Source organism: Centruroides sculpturatus, unplaced genomic scaffold, assembly GCF_000671375.1.
Source record: "Centruroides sculpturatus isolate CEXI.00-Female unplaced genomic scaffold, Cexi_2.0 scaffold1087, whole genome shotgun sequence".
Lineage (NCBI taxonomy): Eukaryota > Metazoa > Arthropoda > Arachnida > Scorpiones > Buthidae > Centruroides > Centruroides sculpturatus.
Genome location: NW_019385731.1, coordinates 20,594 through 37,917, shown reverse-complemented (window position 1 = coordinate 37,917; position 17,324 = coordinate 20,594). Strand labels below are relative to the sequence as shown.

At 28.0% G+C, this 17,324-nt stretch overlaps 1 protein-coding gene across 3 annotated transcripts in view; it reads left to right on the top strand.

Annotated features, from left to right (window-relative positions):
- LOC111641623 overlaps nucleotides 1-17,324 on the top strand; it is a 39,988-nt gene extending 22,664 nt beyond the window's left edge. For all 3 annotated transcript variants that reach the window (XM_023387822.1, XM_023387825.1, XM_023387823.1), the window contains 2 exons: nucleotides 3,475-3,572; nucleotides 14,452-17,324. In XM_023387822.1, coding sequence (XP_023243590.1) covers nucleotides 14,483-17,284 — 2,802 coding nt within the window. In that variant the 5' untranslated portion in view covers nucleotides 3,475-3,572; nucleotides 14,452-14,482 and the 3' untranslated portion in view covers nucleotides 17,285-17,324. The remainder of the gene's footprint in view (nucleotides 1-3,474; nucleotides 3,573-14,451) is intronic.

Here is a 17,324-nt window from a genome sequence, read left to right as displayed (position 1 = left end):
AATGAAGGAGGGATCTCTCTTATGCTGGATTTAGTTTCAAGAACTCTCTTGAGTCAACTGCGATTGAACCTCGTTTCAGTCAAGATTGAAACAGTTGAGGGAGGTCACACCAAGGCAAATGGGGTATAAGGCTCTAGTTTAGTAGTGTTACAGAGTATAATATGTATATTTTAATATATTTTTTAAAAGAAACAAAACCACTGAGAAATGTTACGTGTGTTTAACAAGGTTTGGAAAACTTTGAAAATGTTAATATTGGGTTTGGCCGAACCTGTGCGTACCCGCTGAATATCACCACTGCTTATAATAACTTTTTAATTTCTCATACCTTTCTGTTTATAGAAAGTTATGAGAAAAGTTACTGCATGTTTTTTCTTTCTCTTTAATAGTATCTGTATAAAAAAAATCTATGATTACTTCAAAAATCAAAAAAGATATTTTATTAGCATTTTTACAAAATTTGAAATATATTTTAACAACACTGTATAAAAATTTCACATTAAACTTGATTTTAATTTCATAACATTAAAACACCGAGAAAAGTTTATATATATTTAAATCTGAAAATCTTTAACTGAAGAATATCTAAACACTTGCTTTTAAAGTACATATATAATAATTATAAAAATGTATTTAAAAGTTTTACAACTAGACATTTATTTGTGGAATTAAAACATGAATTTATACAAAAGTTCAGATATTTTTGTTAAGTTCTTATGACTTATTTGATGATTACAATATTAATTATGAAACAAGTTAGATATTAAGTAGTACAGTATAGTACTATTATATATTTGGTTATTAATTGATTCAGCTATTGTATTTAATTACAATAACTGTGTTAAATAAAATAATTTATTTCCCAGAGTTGAAAATTTAATTTTATTTAAATTATTTNTTATATGAATTTTTGAATTGATATTCTGACATTTCATTTTTAAAATTCTGTAACCTTGAAAATGAATGATAAGAGATGTATTTGAAATAACGATTCTTAAGATCCTAGTTTTAAAAATATATACTTTTGAACACAAAGGTAGGAAAAGATTTTGAATGTATTTAAATGAAATAAAATCTTTTAATATTTTTTTTTGTTTTAGTAATGATATCTTTAAATGCATGAAGTCCTGTCTTTATAACTTAATTTATTTCTAGCAAGACGTTATAAAGCAAAAAATAATTGTTCATAGACATAATCTGCACATGGGATTACCATACAATTACAGATGGAAGTTATGTTTCTGAAAATGAATTTTGACATGTATTAAAAAACAAGGCATCAGAAACAATAATTTATATATAAACAATGATTTATTTATAAAATTAAAAGAGTTAAGAGGCTTTAAAATCAAGCTGATTCCTAATAATAATGTAAAAAGAATTTATTTGCATATATAGATATATTGAAACAGTTTATTTAATTATCATCATCAATTAAATACAATCAATATCATACATACACTAGAACTTAAAGAATATTTTACATATTTTTTAACAATGTTTTTCGGCTGTTGATAAGTTTGTTTTTTTCTGTTATTGCTTTCTGTTGTCTCTTATTTATTATAGTCTTTGTGTTATTTCTTATTTCTGATGTATTGAAAAAGAGGATAAATTTAAAACATTCTTTTTTTTTTTTTTTTTGAATAACATAACAGCAAAGATGGAAATCAATAATCTGAACTCATTAGCAGCTAGATGGTAACTGAATAAGTGGTACTCTTCTTATCTCAGTGGTAGTCTGTGCTATCACTGAGATAATACCTCCATTTGTCTGTTGTAGAAAGCATTCATAAGTACAGCAGACTGCATCACTGATAAGAATTTGAAATATAGTATTTAAGAATGTGTAGTTTTTATTTTTGCAGCTAATGCTGTATTTTTGACACAAAAGAAATATCTTCACAATTCATAAACTGGGAACTTGTAAAGCAGGAGCTGCCTATACTTTGAAATGTTATATGAAATATCTTAGTTATATTTTTTTATTAAGTTTATATGTTTGTAAAAGAGTAATATTGTAATCACAATGTTATCTAAATGTAATAATATAAAATGGCATTTCAAATTTTGCATTAATTTCTTAATTAAGCATAATGTTTGGAACAAATAACTTCAAAATTATCTTTTTTGTTTAATTAATTGAATTACAATGATTTATTTAGCAGTATAAAATGAATTATACTGAAAATTTTTAGTTAGAGTTAGACTATTTAACTTTTAATGATTCATGAAATTGTAAACCATTGATAAGCGAGTTTGGAATGATTTAATTCTAGCATTTATCTGACTAAAATGTTATTTTAGTTTTTTTTTATCAAATTTTATTGCTGTGCTACAAATATTACTTTGTTTTTTAATGATACTTGATGACTGATACATTATTTTTAGTGGACCATTTTTCTTAACCAATTCTTTAGTTGATCATTTTTAGTGAGTTCTGTAATTTGCTGCGTAAATGGTAATAAATTGAGCAATCAGCCTTTTAAAATTAATAGTGTTCATTTCACTAAATATACAAAATATTTAATTTTATCATTATTTTGTTTTAATATATATAGAAAATGAGTAATTATTTATTATGACATCGTAACAATGTTGGACAGCAAATTTTTGGATCTCAATGCACAATGCTCTTGATTTTAGTAGTGTCTTGCCCTGTACATCATACACCATTTTCTTGTTAACAAGACAGTCATGTTGATCACTTTTCTAACTCTGTTCTGGAGAAAATTTTTGAATCGAAACAACATGACTTCCAATCCAAACTAGAAGTTTGTATATAGTTAATCAGGGCCTTCAGCTCCTAAGCTTTCCATATCTGATCTCAATATTCATCTATCTAATTCCATTCTTGAAATTAAGAAGTGAAGTCAGACAGACAGATACCAGTTAGAATTTATAGGTCTGTAATTTTAAAATTACATCCCAATTATTTAGTAAAATAAACTTTTGTTTTTACTCTTTCCATCTTTTGGGTTTTTTTTTTTAAATTTGTTGTTGGTCAGATTCACAATGGGGCAGCCAGATGTTGAGGGATGGGGATCTGAAATATTGAAGACAGATCACTTTCCAAATAATTCCTTAGGTTTTTTGACCTGTCTGGATTTGATCACAAATCTAAATAATTGAACTTGATTTTATTGTGATTTTATTATTTTTAATATAAGTTTATTATTTCAGATGAATAGCAAATATTTTTGTATTATTATATATATATATTGTATTATATTGTATATTATAACATGCCACCAAACAATCTGCCAGAATAATCGTTGAGCTATTTTGAGGAGTAAATAAATTCAATACAAATAAATTGGGTTGTTGCTTATGTTATTGTAACATACATTTTTATTTTATATATTTAATTGATATTAATTGTTTTTGATAAATTATACATAATATCAGCTGACATCTATGAAAAAAAATGATTTTATTTATTAAATTTTTTAATTTGTGTTAATATTTTTTTAATAGATGATGAAACTAAATCAAACAATAAAAAATGAATTCCTGAAAAAAAAAATGAAAAAATAAGAAAATAATGTTACTGACTATTCATTTCCTGTATAATGGTAAAGTTTTTGTTTAACTTTTTATAGTCATCATTTACTTAATGTTATTTTAAAATATTTTAATTTAACTGTTTAATTAATGGAAATATTTATTTTAATAACTTATAATGCTGAAATTTTGAAAATTTAATTGTTATTACTGTATATAATGAGATTAAAATGCTTTTTGTGCATATGAATTTGAATAAATCAAACATATTTTGAAAGTTAATTAAATTGCCTCAATGTCCTTTTTTTCCTTATTAATATGTAAATTTTCGACTATAAATTCGACTATCTTCTATTATCAGGACTTATTATACTGGTTTTACAGATAAAATTACAAAGATTAACAGAAAACAATTTTTATATTTACAGGTATACGAAATAAAATAAAAATTGTTTTCTGTTAATCTTTGTAATTTTATCTGTAAAACCAGTATAATAAGTCCTGATAATAGAAGATAGTCGAATTTATAGTCGAAAATTTACATATTAATAAGCTTAGTAGCATTAGGGCCAAGGCCCCATATGTTCCTAGCAAAATTAAAAATTATATTGGCTGTCTTTTTAGCTTTGTCCTTGAAGTATTTGATGTGGAGTGTGAAGTTAAGTCTCTCATCAAGAACAACAACTAAATATTTGATTTCCGTTGTTTGCTTTATTCTGTGAGCACCGATTCGAAGGGTAAGCTTCCTGATGAGTGGTGCATTCCTACCAACAATCATGCTTTTGCATTTGTCTGTTTTAATGGGTTGCCTATGCTTAATACTCCACTGGTGAATGTTATTGAGAATGTCGTTGGATATGTCCTGTAAGCATTCACTGTTTCCATGTGAAGCTAGGATAATTGTGTCACCCCCTGCATGAGACAGCCAGGAGGCAGGGTGTCATTTAAGTGCAGAATAGAGTTGTAGGCTATGTTCCAGACTCCAGGACCAGACCTGAATCTCTGAGGACAGCCCCGAGTGATGGAAATGACTATGTTATTTTGTGTTGTATAAACACCTGCACTCCTTTTTTTGATTCACTAACACACGAGGTGTGTTACCATTTCAACGCTTGGAGGTATTCCATGTTTATTTAGTAGATCCAACTAAATAAAGATGGCGGTATTCTATCTTTGTTTAGTTGTATCAACTAAATAAACATGGAATACTGCCAAGTATTAAAATGGTAACACACCTTGTGCTAGTGAATCAAAAAAATTAAGAAAACACGGTTTCAGAAGATTAAAAACCTGCACTCCTGTTGTTAAGATAGGACTGAAGAAGTTTGTAAAGTTTTTCAGGGCAGTGATGAGCATGTATCATGTGTAAGAAGACCACTAGGCTGATCAAAGGTGCCTCTAAAGCAGGCATGGCCAACATACTGCCTGCGGGCTGGAAGTGGCCCGTGTAATGGAATTATGTGGCCTGTGATTAATCTCTCAATATTAGCTCCTCAAGACAGCATAGATCGGTGAAAAATGCTAATGCCTAAAAAAAAGGTTAACAATTGTGCGTTTAGAGTTAACCTTTCATTACAAATCTCTTAGATACAGCGTAGAACGTTGATAAAGCATGATAATATGAAAAATGTATTTATAATCTCTATCTACAATTCAGTCTCTATGGGGTGACACCACAACAAGATCTTGCACCACCTCAAAATCTTCCTAGGGCAGCCTCTGGTTCGGCCCATGAAAAAAGTTTTTGTTCCAATGTTGCCCGAGGGCAAAAACTGTTGGAAACCCCTTGCTCTAAAGTCAATAGTGATAATTGCAGTATGCTGATTGTTTTGTTTAGCCTGGTGGATGTAATTAACGACTTGGTGGATGGCATCTACAGTTCTTTTGTTTTTAGAAAAGCCAAACTGATTATGATGCAAGGCTATATGCTTGCATAGATGCCAAATGATCCTGTTAATCANCGTTATCACGATGGAGCTGCCAAGTTTTGATCGACCACAGATCCGGTCGTTTGCGTCGCACTGTATCGGAAAGACGACGAAGGACCTCCTGGTAGTACTCCTTTGCGATGGTTTGGCCTTGTGGTGCGTACTCACGACACACCACCCCACGAGAGTCGAAAAAACTGTCAACATGACCTTTGATATTGCTGCAGACCTGCCGCGCTTTTTTTTGGCCTCGAGGATCGTCCCCGAAAGCCTGCTGAATCTTGCGAATGATTTACACTAGGGTATCGTCAAGGTTTTTGGCAAAATTTGATGTAATACCGCTGCTCGCGTTGTTCAGTCATTTTTCAGCTTAGTGGAATCCGACGAGAGCGCTCTACATGACCTCACTCATAGGCCGATTGCCAACGACTGACGCTTCCTGCAGGCGGGAAAAAATTCAGAGATGTGCATGACTATCCTCTCCACAACTCCACCAAAGGAGGCCTCTCGCGCATCATTGGTTTACGCGGAAAAAAATAAGGTCCGATACTTTTTGAACAGACCTTGTATATATATATATATTTTTTTTTTTGATAAATAATAAAAAAGAGCATTCAAAATGGTTTATTTTGTACATATTTTATTACGACATGTGTTCCGCAGCCATCTTGTATTTTCTTGCGCACGTGGTATTGTGGGATCTCTCTTATGCTGGATTTAGTTTCAAGAACTCTCTTGAGTCAACTGCGATTGAACCTCGTTTCAGTCAAGATTGAAACAGTTGAGGGAGGTCACACCAAGGCAAATGGGGTATAAGGCTCTAGTTTAGTAGTGTTACAGAGTATAATATGTATATTTTAATATATTTTTTAAAAGAAACAAAACCACTGAGAAATGTTACGTGTGTTTAACAAGGTTTGGAAAACTTTGAAAATGTTAATATTGGGTTTGGCCGAACCTGTGCGTACCCGCTGAATATCACCACTGCTTATAATAACTTTCTAATTTCTCATACCTTTCTGTTTATAGAAAGTTATGAGAAAAGTTACTGCATGTTTTTTCTTTCTCTTTAATAGTATCTGTATAAAAAAAATCTATGATTACTTCAAAAATCAAAAAAGATATTTTATTAGCATTTTTACAAAATTTGAAATATATTTTAACAACACTGTATAAAAATTTCACATTAAACTTGATTTTAATTTCATAACATTAAAACACCGAGAAAAGTTTATATATATTTAAATCTGAAAATCTTTAACTGAAGAATATCTAAACACTTGCTTTTAAAGTACATATATAATAATTATAAAAATGTATTTAAAAGTTTTACAACTAGACATTTATTTGTGGAATTAAAACATGAATTTATACAAAAGTTCAGATATTTTTGTTAAGTTCTTATGACTTATTTGATGATTACAATATTAATTATGAAACAAGTTAGATATTAAGTAGTACAGTATAGTACTATTATATATTTGGTTATTAATTGATTCAGCTATTGTATTTAATTACAATAACTGTGTTAAATAAAATAATTTATTTCCCAGAGTTGAAAATTTAATTTTATTTAAATTATTTTAAAAACAAAAGCTTTCAAGGAATATATTGGGTTGAGTCATAAGTAAAGTTTTTTTTATACATTTTAATAGACTTTATTTACATTAAAAAATATTTATTTAATCCAGTGTTTTTCAACCTTCTTGAATACGCGACCCCTTTACAAGTTAAAAAATTCTGGCAACCCCCAGGCTATATTAAAACTATGTCAGTGAATTTAAAAACTACGTATTTAATTTTCTTTCTGTTGAGACCTAAATATCGATAGAAAAACCAATTGTACTGTTCAAAGAAGTCGCAAAAGCCCTGCAAATAGTAACTTTGCCACGGGGGAGCTGGAGGCAAGTGTGCCTCGTGCAGCTTCAATTAGAAAATGATTTAGTTATTTGCTTCTCAAAAATGGAACCATGTTTTGACATATTATTAAAAAATAAACTGGCACAGCCTTCTCACTAAAATTGTAGTTTTTTTTATTGTAGTGTAGGACCTACAAACGCTTATCTTTTTCTTTTACCGGTGACCTTCGTGTAAGGCTTTGCGACCCCCTGGGGGTCATGACCAAAAGGTTGAAAAACACTGATTTAATCCAATATATAATGATCTTCATTAGATATGACATTTTTCCATCAGTCTAAAAATTTTTTGATGCCTTATAAAAATCGTGAGATTTTAATTCAAAAAACATTTCTTTGTGGCTCTGGATAGCTTGTTTTGAATTAAAAGTTTCTTGGATTAAAACTTTTTCCATTAAAATTGTTTTAGGAAACCAAAACAGGTGGTGGTAATCTGTAGGGGCCAGTTCAGATTATGAGGCATGAAAGAGAACTTTCTAATTAAACTCAATTTTTTTGAGGTGGCTATTGTAACATGGCATTTAGTATTATTGTGTAACAAAAAGATGCCCTTGCTATTTGTCGAATATGGATGTTTTTCTTGGAGGTTTTTTACAGTTTTTCCAATTGGAAAAACTTTGTAAAAGCATTTACTGTTTATTTAGAGTCAAGAACTCAAAATGCAGTATTTTTTTATATCCACCATATACACAGTAATATCTTTTTAAGATGATGACCATGTTTTGATTCTAGAGCTCTTTTGGATCTAACAACTGTTTTTTTACAAATGACGTTAGTGTATAGTGCATTTCTCATTCCTAGTTACTATCTTGTCAGAAATAGTTTGCTATTGCCTATTAAGTGAAACATACATGGATAATTGATCTAGATGATTCTGTTCAGTAAGGTCATGAGGAACCCATATCCCATATTTGTGTATCTTTCTAATTGATGCAGCTGCCTAACTGCTGTACATGACACTCCCAAGTTTTTCTGCAATTACTCATCTAGATAGTTTTGTGTAAACTTCTATTATTGTAAAAATTTTAGCATTTTGTGATCCAGAAGGTTGTCCAGAGTGAAGTTCATCTTTCAGATTAAAATTCCCATCCTTAAGTTTTTTGAACCAATGCTGACATTTTTGACATTTAAGGTTTCACTATCATACGTACAGCAAATATTGTTTGTTGATATAATTGCAGTGTTACTTTTTTAAAATTCATATATCATTATATACCATTACCTACCTTAAATCTAAGTTCATTTTAATTGGCACTAATAATTTAACTTTTTAAAAATTATCAAAAACAGTTTTGAAAATTGTTCTTAAAACCATTATGTAATTAAAAAATTAGTACTCAAACTGATTGATGTGTTTTATAAATTATGCTATAGCATGAAAACAATGCTTAGAAAAACATTACTTATGACTGAACCAGTATTTTATTTATATATATTTCTAATATTTATTTTTTTATAATAATAATGTACGAACATGCCTATTATCTGAATCTAATGCTTTCCTAAAAACAATTTAAATATTGAAAGTGTTTTCCATATTTTTTTAATGAGAAATGTTCTAACTTGGTTTTGGTTCATCCAAAACCAAGTTAGAACATTAAATCCAAATAAATTCACCCAATTTCTCCAAAATAACAAATGACAATAAAACGCTATAGAATGCCTATTTAGCTATTAGTCTATAATTTTAGTATTATATCAAACACTACAAACTTCAATTAGCTTATTAACAAGTACTTAAAGCATTAATAAAGTATGTGTTTGGAAATAGTAATGTGACAAATGAGTTTATGTAGTATCACTATTAACCCATAATCACATGCAGCTTTTTTACATGTGTGTTTTTACTGACTTTTCACACACACACTTATGTTGCATATAATTCTTGAATTTGATAATTCTGCAATTTGACTTTTCTTCTTGTTCCAAATTTCAGCATCATTAGTTGTTTTGTTTACAGAACAAAGTCCTTAACTAGGATCCTATAAGGAACCCTTGAAATTTTGTGATAATGTAGCTAATGTAAAACAGGTTCGGTTGGAAGTAAATGATGGAAGGGCTTAAGTGGTTCTCAGAAGGTCCATAAAATGATTTTTCTGTATTTTTCAGGCGTGAAATAAAGTCACAAAAATATTTAAACTATTGAAGGACATAATGCCCCAAGCTGTCTTAAGGAAATAAACATTCAAGGTTGTACTGAGTTGGACCACCATGTCATTGTCATGCATAGCCGACAAACTTCCATGACATAATGATGGCCTTCAGTAATCACTTAAGACCTCCATAATATCATTTTTAATGATGTCAGAGCAGAAAATCACCATGTTATACAGGTATCCCTTGTATAACATGGTGTAGTTATGTTCTAAAAAAAGTGCCGTTATGAGAATCTGTGCTATATGAAACAAAGGACTAATGCAAAACATAGGGTTAGGTTCCAAAAGTTAACAAAAGTATACTATTCTTTTTTGTTACTAATAGAAATGTTTATGAAAGCAATCAATAATTAACTAACAATCATAATTAAAAGTACTATATTTACATGTTGTTATTAATTTTGATTAAATGAGGGTGGGTTTTTTTACAAAGTATTGGTATCTTCTGAGCTTTTTTGTTGATCTTGATCAGGAATATCAGCAGTCTTCACTTTTTTTTTGTATCATAATTTTTTATGGATGATAAAATAAAAATATATATCATTAAGCAAAAATTTGTTCTAGTGGGTCATGTTTGTTTAGTCGAGTACTGAGCAATTTTTTTCCAGAAATTATGTTCAAATACTAAATTATTCGAGTTGAGAACAGTTCAAGTATTGAGATTCCACTGTATTTCATTTGTTATTTTTACGAATGATTATTTAACTACAGTTAACAAAAGTTTAATAACACTTACCTAAACATGTTTAAATAAACTTTAACTAAATATGAAAAGTAATCTAAAAAAAACAAAACAGTGACAGTCTTAAGGGTTAAAGTCTGAAAGCTAGGACAAGGAAGAAAAAATTGCACTATCAGTTTTCATTAAAGTAAACCTGACAAAAGGAACAGAACAAATTGAAAATTTCAATATTCTAAAATCTGTGGGCAAATTTGATACATTGCACATTCTTACTTGAATTTAAAACAATATCAAATAACAGAGTGTACACTTAAAAATTGTGAAATTTTGTACAGAGTATTCCCTAAACTGTGTTAGAGCAAAACCAAAAACTGTTGTGCAGGGGATATCCCCAGTTTTCCAAACCCTGTTATATAAGTAACGTGTTGTACAAGAGATACCTGTACATGCAATTTTGTGACAATAAAGAAAAATTTTACATAATCACATATGTAAGGCAGTGATTTTTGCAGTGATTTAGAGAATCTAATAGTGGAAAATTTTTTGGCCAAAAGTTTTGCTCAGATGGATAGCATGTAGAGGGAGGATATCATAAAGGCTAAGTAAGTCAATTTGGTAAAAAAAGTCCATAAAAAACTAGTAGTTATAGAAAGTCGTTGCTACTATGTGATTGTAGTATAGTTAACCTTCTTCTCACTAATATACAATAAATAGCAATGAAAATGTGATTATTATTTTAATAATGTATATTTTATATTAAAATATTACTCTATGAGAGCAGAACAACAATAAAAATAAACAACTGAGGTAGTGTAATGAATTATTAAGAATAAGCTTGTAAATTTACACTGAAATTTGGTGATAAAAATCACTAAACTTCCCTACCACAATAGAACATATAAAATACTGTACCATTGAAACAAATGGAAGTTCTTTCTATTTCCCTGTATTACTTGCACAATATTCAAATTTTTCAAGTTCTGAAATCAGGTTCAGATATAGGGATATGGCTGTATATACTTGTTATAATCTCTACATTGTTGTTGTTGTTATTATTATTATTGCTTTACTGTTTTCTTAGTATTGCAGTGTTTTAAGTAAGATATATAAATTGAATAATTTATTGTTACATAAATCTAACTATTTATGTAACAATAAATATTTATTGAAATGTTTTTAATTTTTATAATTACAATAATAATTCCTTTATAATTATAAATTACATTAAAAGTTTGTGGCGTAATAAACACTAGTATTGTGTTTTATTCTAAAGACACATGGCAAATTTTCCATCAAATTCCTTTTTAAAAAAAAAAATTATTTGATGGAAAATTTGCCATGTGTCTTTAGAATAAAACACAATACTAGTGTTTATTACGCCACAAATATAAAACAGGACACGGTTTCAAAAAGAAAATCTACATTAAAAGTTATTTAACATGTAAGAAATTTCTCGGGATGAAGGAGGAAATATCAGTATTTGAATTATTGAATTCAAGTGGTGATTTTAAGTTAAATTTTCATTCTAATTGAAAAATATAAAGGAAGGAATAAAATTTTAAATTGGATATTAATCATTGCCGTAATTAACAATATTTACTTATATATGTAAACATTGACTCAAAATATCTTAAACTACTTGTCAGGGATAAAGAAACATTGTCATAGAAACATCATTTTGGAATGTGTTACAGATATATTTATCTATTAATTATTTAAAATAATAAAAACATGTCATTTAAAATATTTGCTCATATTAGTTAATTGTAGATATAATATTTCAATTTTCCATTCATTGTTTTCTTTATTAAGTATTATAGTAAAATGGATATGTTAGATATTACAAAACATAAATTAGGAAGTATGATCAATAATTGAAAATATTCAGTAACAGAGATTATGCATGAAGTCAAATGATGATTTAAAAAAATGCTTTAGTGATACTAAGTTTAGATTTAAAATGTTCAAGTTAATTGTCAAGATATTTTAATAATGATAACAGACATCTCTCAATAATCTCTCAAACAAAAGTTTACAATACTTTTAAGATTTGAAATGTAAACTTTTGAGTTTTTCTTGTTTTATGAAAAGATTATAAAATCCAACAAAACACAATAATAAAATTATTTGATTTTCATTAAAGTGAATAAATTAGGTATTAGAAGAATCACTTTTTTCTCTGAACAATTTTGACAATTATGCTTTAATTGCAATTAGTGAAAGAAAGAAATATGTTAATTGTCTCAAGAACTACCCAAGAACTTTTTTATTTCTATTCTTACATGTTCCATCAATACTCCAAAAGAATTAACTTATAATTTAACTTTTCATATTAAAAAATATTTTTAGAAAATGATCAAATCTCTAATTAAATTATTTATTTCATTAATCTTCAGTACAGTAAAAATAATGTTAAACAATAATTTTTTTCTTTAATAAGAAAGGTAAACAATTGTCTTTATCCATTTTAGGAGTTTATACTTTAATTTCAGCCTTATAATTGTCTGAATTTTTTATTTTACTTCTGAATTTTTGGAATAAATTACATAGTTTCATTATGAATCAAGTTAGACATGATTTTGTAAACTTCTATTTACAACATCTATTATAAAATGTTATCGTTATTAAAAAAACTTATGAATCATTTAATATATTTTATTAAGAAAATGAAGCTGTAGTTAAATTTACATATCTGACAGATTTTTTTGTTTTATTTATAATTATAGTCAAAATTTGTATGAAATTATAACTTAAATTATTGGAATGTAAAAGTAGTAACATAATGGTTTTCAGTAAAACATAGACCTTCCTTGTAGATGCATTCTGAAGCTTATTTCAATTTCTATTTTAATAATGTCTTGAAGTTTTGTTATCGCTAAAATATTGTTTAAGAAAATTTATTAAATCTGAAATAAAAATAAGTAAAAACAAATTAAATAAAAATTAAAGGTATTTCATTTCATCAAAATATAATATGCATTTTTGAAATTTTGATTTTAGTTTCTTTATTTAAAATTAATAGTTGTTATTAAAACTTAACTTAAACAAAAAACTTAGTAATATTTTTCAGTTTATTACATAAAATATTTTCTTTTTATAATTTGAATACTGGCTACAATATAACCAGGGCCAGATGATGATACGAGATGGCTAGGAAATGTCACTGAGTGGCATTTTTCCTAATAAATGCTTCTGAAAAGTAGTTTGAATATTTTATCATAAAAATAAAAACAAGCAAAGCACAAAAAGTTGTAAATTGTAAAGGCATGACAGTATAAGTTTTTATTCCCATTATTAATTTCATGTACAGTGGAACAGCATTTGCAAAGCTTGTTGCACTTTATTATTTTTCACCATCTGGCACTGAATAAAATGATATGTTAGTAAACTACTTATAAATGACTTATACATTTATTATCCACAGGTAATTTATATAATTTGTTCATTAAATCATACTTTTAGGGAAAAGTTGAAGTCCAGAATCAATATTCGTGCATACTTATTTGATTGACGGAATATTTTGTTTATTCTAAATGAATTTTTTGTGTATATAATTTTTAATATATAGAGACTTGTTAAGGATGTTACTCAAATGTAAATTCAAATAGTTTTTTTGGAGTGAAAACTTTTTAGAAAACTCAACATCTTCCGGCTTTACATCTATTGTTGAGGGTAGAGTCAACAAAAGATTGTAAGCTTTTAAAAGTGCAAAATTTGAAAGTGCCTGTGTTTTCTAACAAAATTTTCTTTTCAAAAAGAACAGTCTGAATTGAATTATCTTAAAACATGTAATGAATAATTTAATAAATAGTACAAAATGATTTATAATGTACTTTATCTATGCCTCTTTTTATGTTTTAGTTGCTTAAAACCGATTTAAATATTACTTAATTCAGATAATAAACAATAATACTGAAGACATATATAGTTATGCAGAAAATGTTTATCTCCTTGCAGAAATTAATTGTTTAAATATTAAATTTCATAATTATAAGCAAACAGTATTCTTTTGGACTTCATTTTCTGGGATGTATGACTTTATGGGCAATCTATATAATCAAAATAAAAAATAATAAAGTTTTTATTATTTTGTTAGCAATAATGGTTATTTTTCATTTTGCATTTTATCAGGCAAATAAATTAATATAAACTTGAATGATTGTTTTTATGTATTATTTTTACAGATAAAGAATTATAATAATAATTTTAAGAAATATTATAAAAATATGAATAAAAATAGATATAATTATAATTAATTTAAATTTCAGTATTAAGAAGTATCAGAATTTCAATACCATCATGAATGAGCAATCTGCACACATAGTTGCTCCTCCATATTGCATGCAGAATCAGTCTGAAACAGAAAAAGATGAAAGGTATTTGGAAAAAATTACTCATTGGGATACTAGGTCATTTAGTCCTAATTTTCCGCCAAGTGTCCACATAGACTATCCGACAAAAGAAGAAAGAAAAGATATATCTCAAAACAATGATAGACAATGGACAATTGACTGGAGGTGCAGTATTCCAAATACTGTAAATATAGATATTAGAAATGAAAGACAACTTCAATTGCCTCATTCATCATATATACAAAGTAGTAATAACAATAGAGAATCTTATGTAGTTACTTCTTATTCACATTATAATGAAATTGATAATTCGAATGATGTGTCTGTTACTGCTTTACCATCAAATAATCTAAATCAAATTTCTTCAACAGCGTTAGAACAGGTTTATCCAATTGATTCAAAATTACAAATCAAAAATAAAAAATTTATGAAACCTAAGTACTATGTTGGAGAGACTGATTGGAATTACCAACCTCTTGATTCTAGTGATCAAATATATGAACAGTATGAAAATGAAATTGAAAAAAATTCAGCAATAAATTTATCATTTACAAATGAAGCACAAATTTATAATAAACAGAAAGTGTCAAATGATCAGCAGAGAAATCCAATGGAAGTAATTACTGATGATCAGTTTAATAATTGGAATGTTCCGAATAATAAACCATTGATGGGAGAAAATGTTGCGGCAATGCCTATTTTAGAAAAAATAGATAAAAAATCAGCATTAGATGCTCTTCACATTGAGAAGGCCAGTACTTTTATGGAACTACGTACTTACACTCCTCCAACAGAAAGAGAGATGCCAGTTTTGGAACATATGATTGAATCATATGGAGTTCAAAATAAATTTAAACAGTATTCTAACAGAGGAAACTTTACTGAACTTAATGTAGAGACATCCTTATATGATGATAATTATGATAAAAAAGCAATATATCAAGACGTTGGTAATAATTTAATGGTGCCAAACTCAAACACATTATATTTACCTTGTCAGGAGAAAAAGATCAATCCGAGAACACAAGCTATTCGAAACATGAAGCGCATGAGAACCTCCCTTTACACTCAAAATCCAGTTCAACAAGATAAGTATGAGGATGATATCAATACAGAAGATTTGCCGTTAGAAGATAATCTATCAAAAATATATCATTCTCATAAGAAATATAAATTAAAAGATAAAAAAGCATCATCTTATGAAAAGAATTTTTATAATGATCATTATTTAATGAAATTTCAAGATTTTTATGTGTCATCTGATATCAATATGGATCATCTTAAAAAAATTGGTCAAGAAAAATTAGCTTTAGAAAAATTACCAGAATCTGTATTTAATGAATATAAAGTTTATGATTATTATAAAACTGAAAGTACTGTTATTCTTCCAAGTGATAAAGATTTTCCTCTAAAAATGACTTTTAGGATTAATAGAGAATGCAATATGGATGCTTTAAAATCTGATAACTTTGATTATAAAAACAACCAAAAATTTCCTCCTTTTCATGTTGCTTCAAATACTGCCGAAAAAATTTCAAAGAAAATGATGAAATCAAAATATTCTATAAGTGATAGCTCTAATGAATTCAATGATGTACAAGTTAGCAAGTTTACAACTTCCAGTATGTCAAGTAATTCACCACCAATCAGATTACCATTAAAATTAAAAATTAAACTTCCAAACAAAGATTTTCTAAATTACAGACAAAGTGTAGTTGAATCAGATACTTCAGATTCATCTAAATCTTATGAAGTTAAACTGCGAGAGAGAAAATGTTTGAGAGAGAGAACCTCTCTGCGTACAAAAAGCAATCCGAGGCAAGTGGGTAAAATGCGCACAAAGCGTTCGACTGTTGACTATGGACCTGATGCATATTATCATTTACTTAATATTGATGAATTGTGGGATGTTTTGGATGATGATGTTTCTGCAACAAAAAAGCAAACTATGTTGGCATATCCGGAGAGTAAAAGAACTGATCAAATTGTAAGTGATGATTATCAGTCACAATCTATATTAAATGCATCACAGAATAATTTTCAGAATACATTTAATTTACCGACTGCATCAGCAGAAGTTCTAAGTTCCCAAGAACAGATGTCCTCTTTTGAATTTCAAACTCAAAAAGAAGAAATGCGCACAGAAATCAAAACAGAGAGTAATGATTCATCATCTGCTAGAAAAAGTATTCTTGTATCAACCAAAGGGGAAGAAATATATGACTTTGTGTTGCAAGAAAATATGAATGAAAAAACTGAAAATTTTGTTTCTAAACAGTGGAAAAAAGAAAATGATTCAATTCATAGTGATGTGCTACTTCAGAATGTCTGTGATAATAATCCTGAAGAAAATCAAAAGTTTAATACTCGCGACGATGGTATGTCAGTCAAAACTAAATCAACACATTCCGAGTTCTTAGATTGCGATAAACTTTCACACGACAGGATTTCATACGAAGGCATTGCTCAGTCTGATTTACAGGTCTTTCCTATTACCAAAAACTGTTCGAATAATTATCGGCAATCTGTAATATTCCAGCATGAAACGCAGGTACAGCCTTTAATGTTACAGAAAGATTGCAAGAGTTCAGAAATGGATTTAAGTAATGAGACTAAAGATATGTTTCTTACTTGTGATGAAAATAAAAATCAGTTGGTTTGTGAATCAAATATTTCATCCACAAATTTAGATAATTTAGAAATGTCAGTTTGTCAAAAAATCTCACCACTAAATCAAGAAAAAATTTAAGTTGTTATTGTTTTTATTTTGACAAAAAATTAATCTGAAT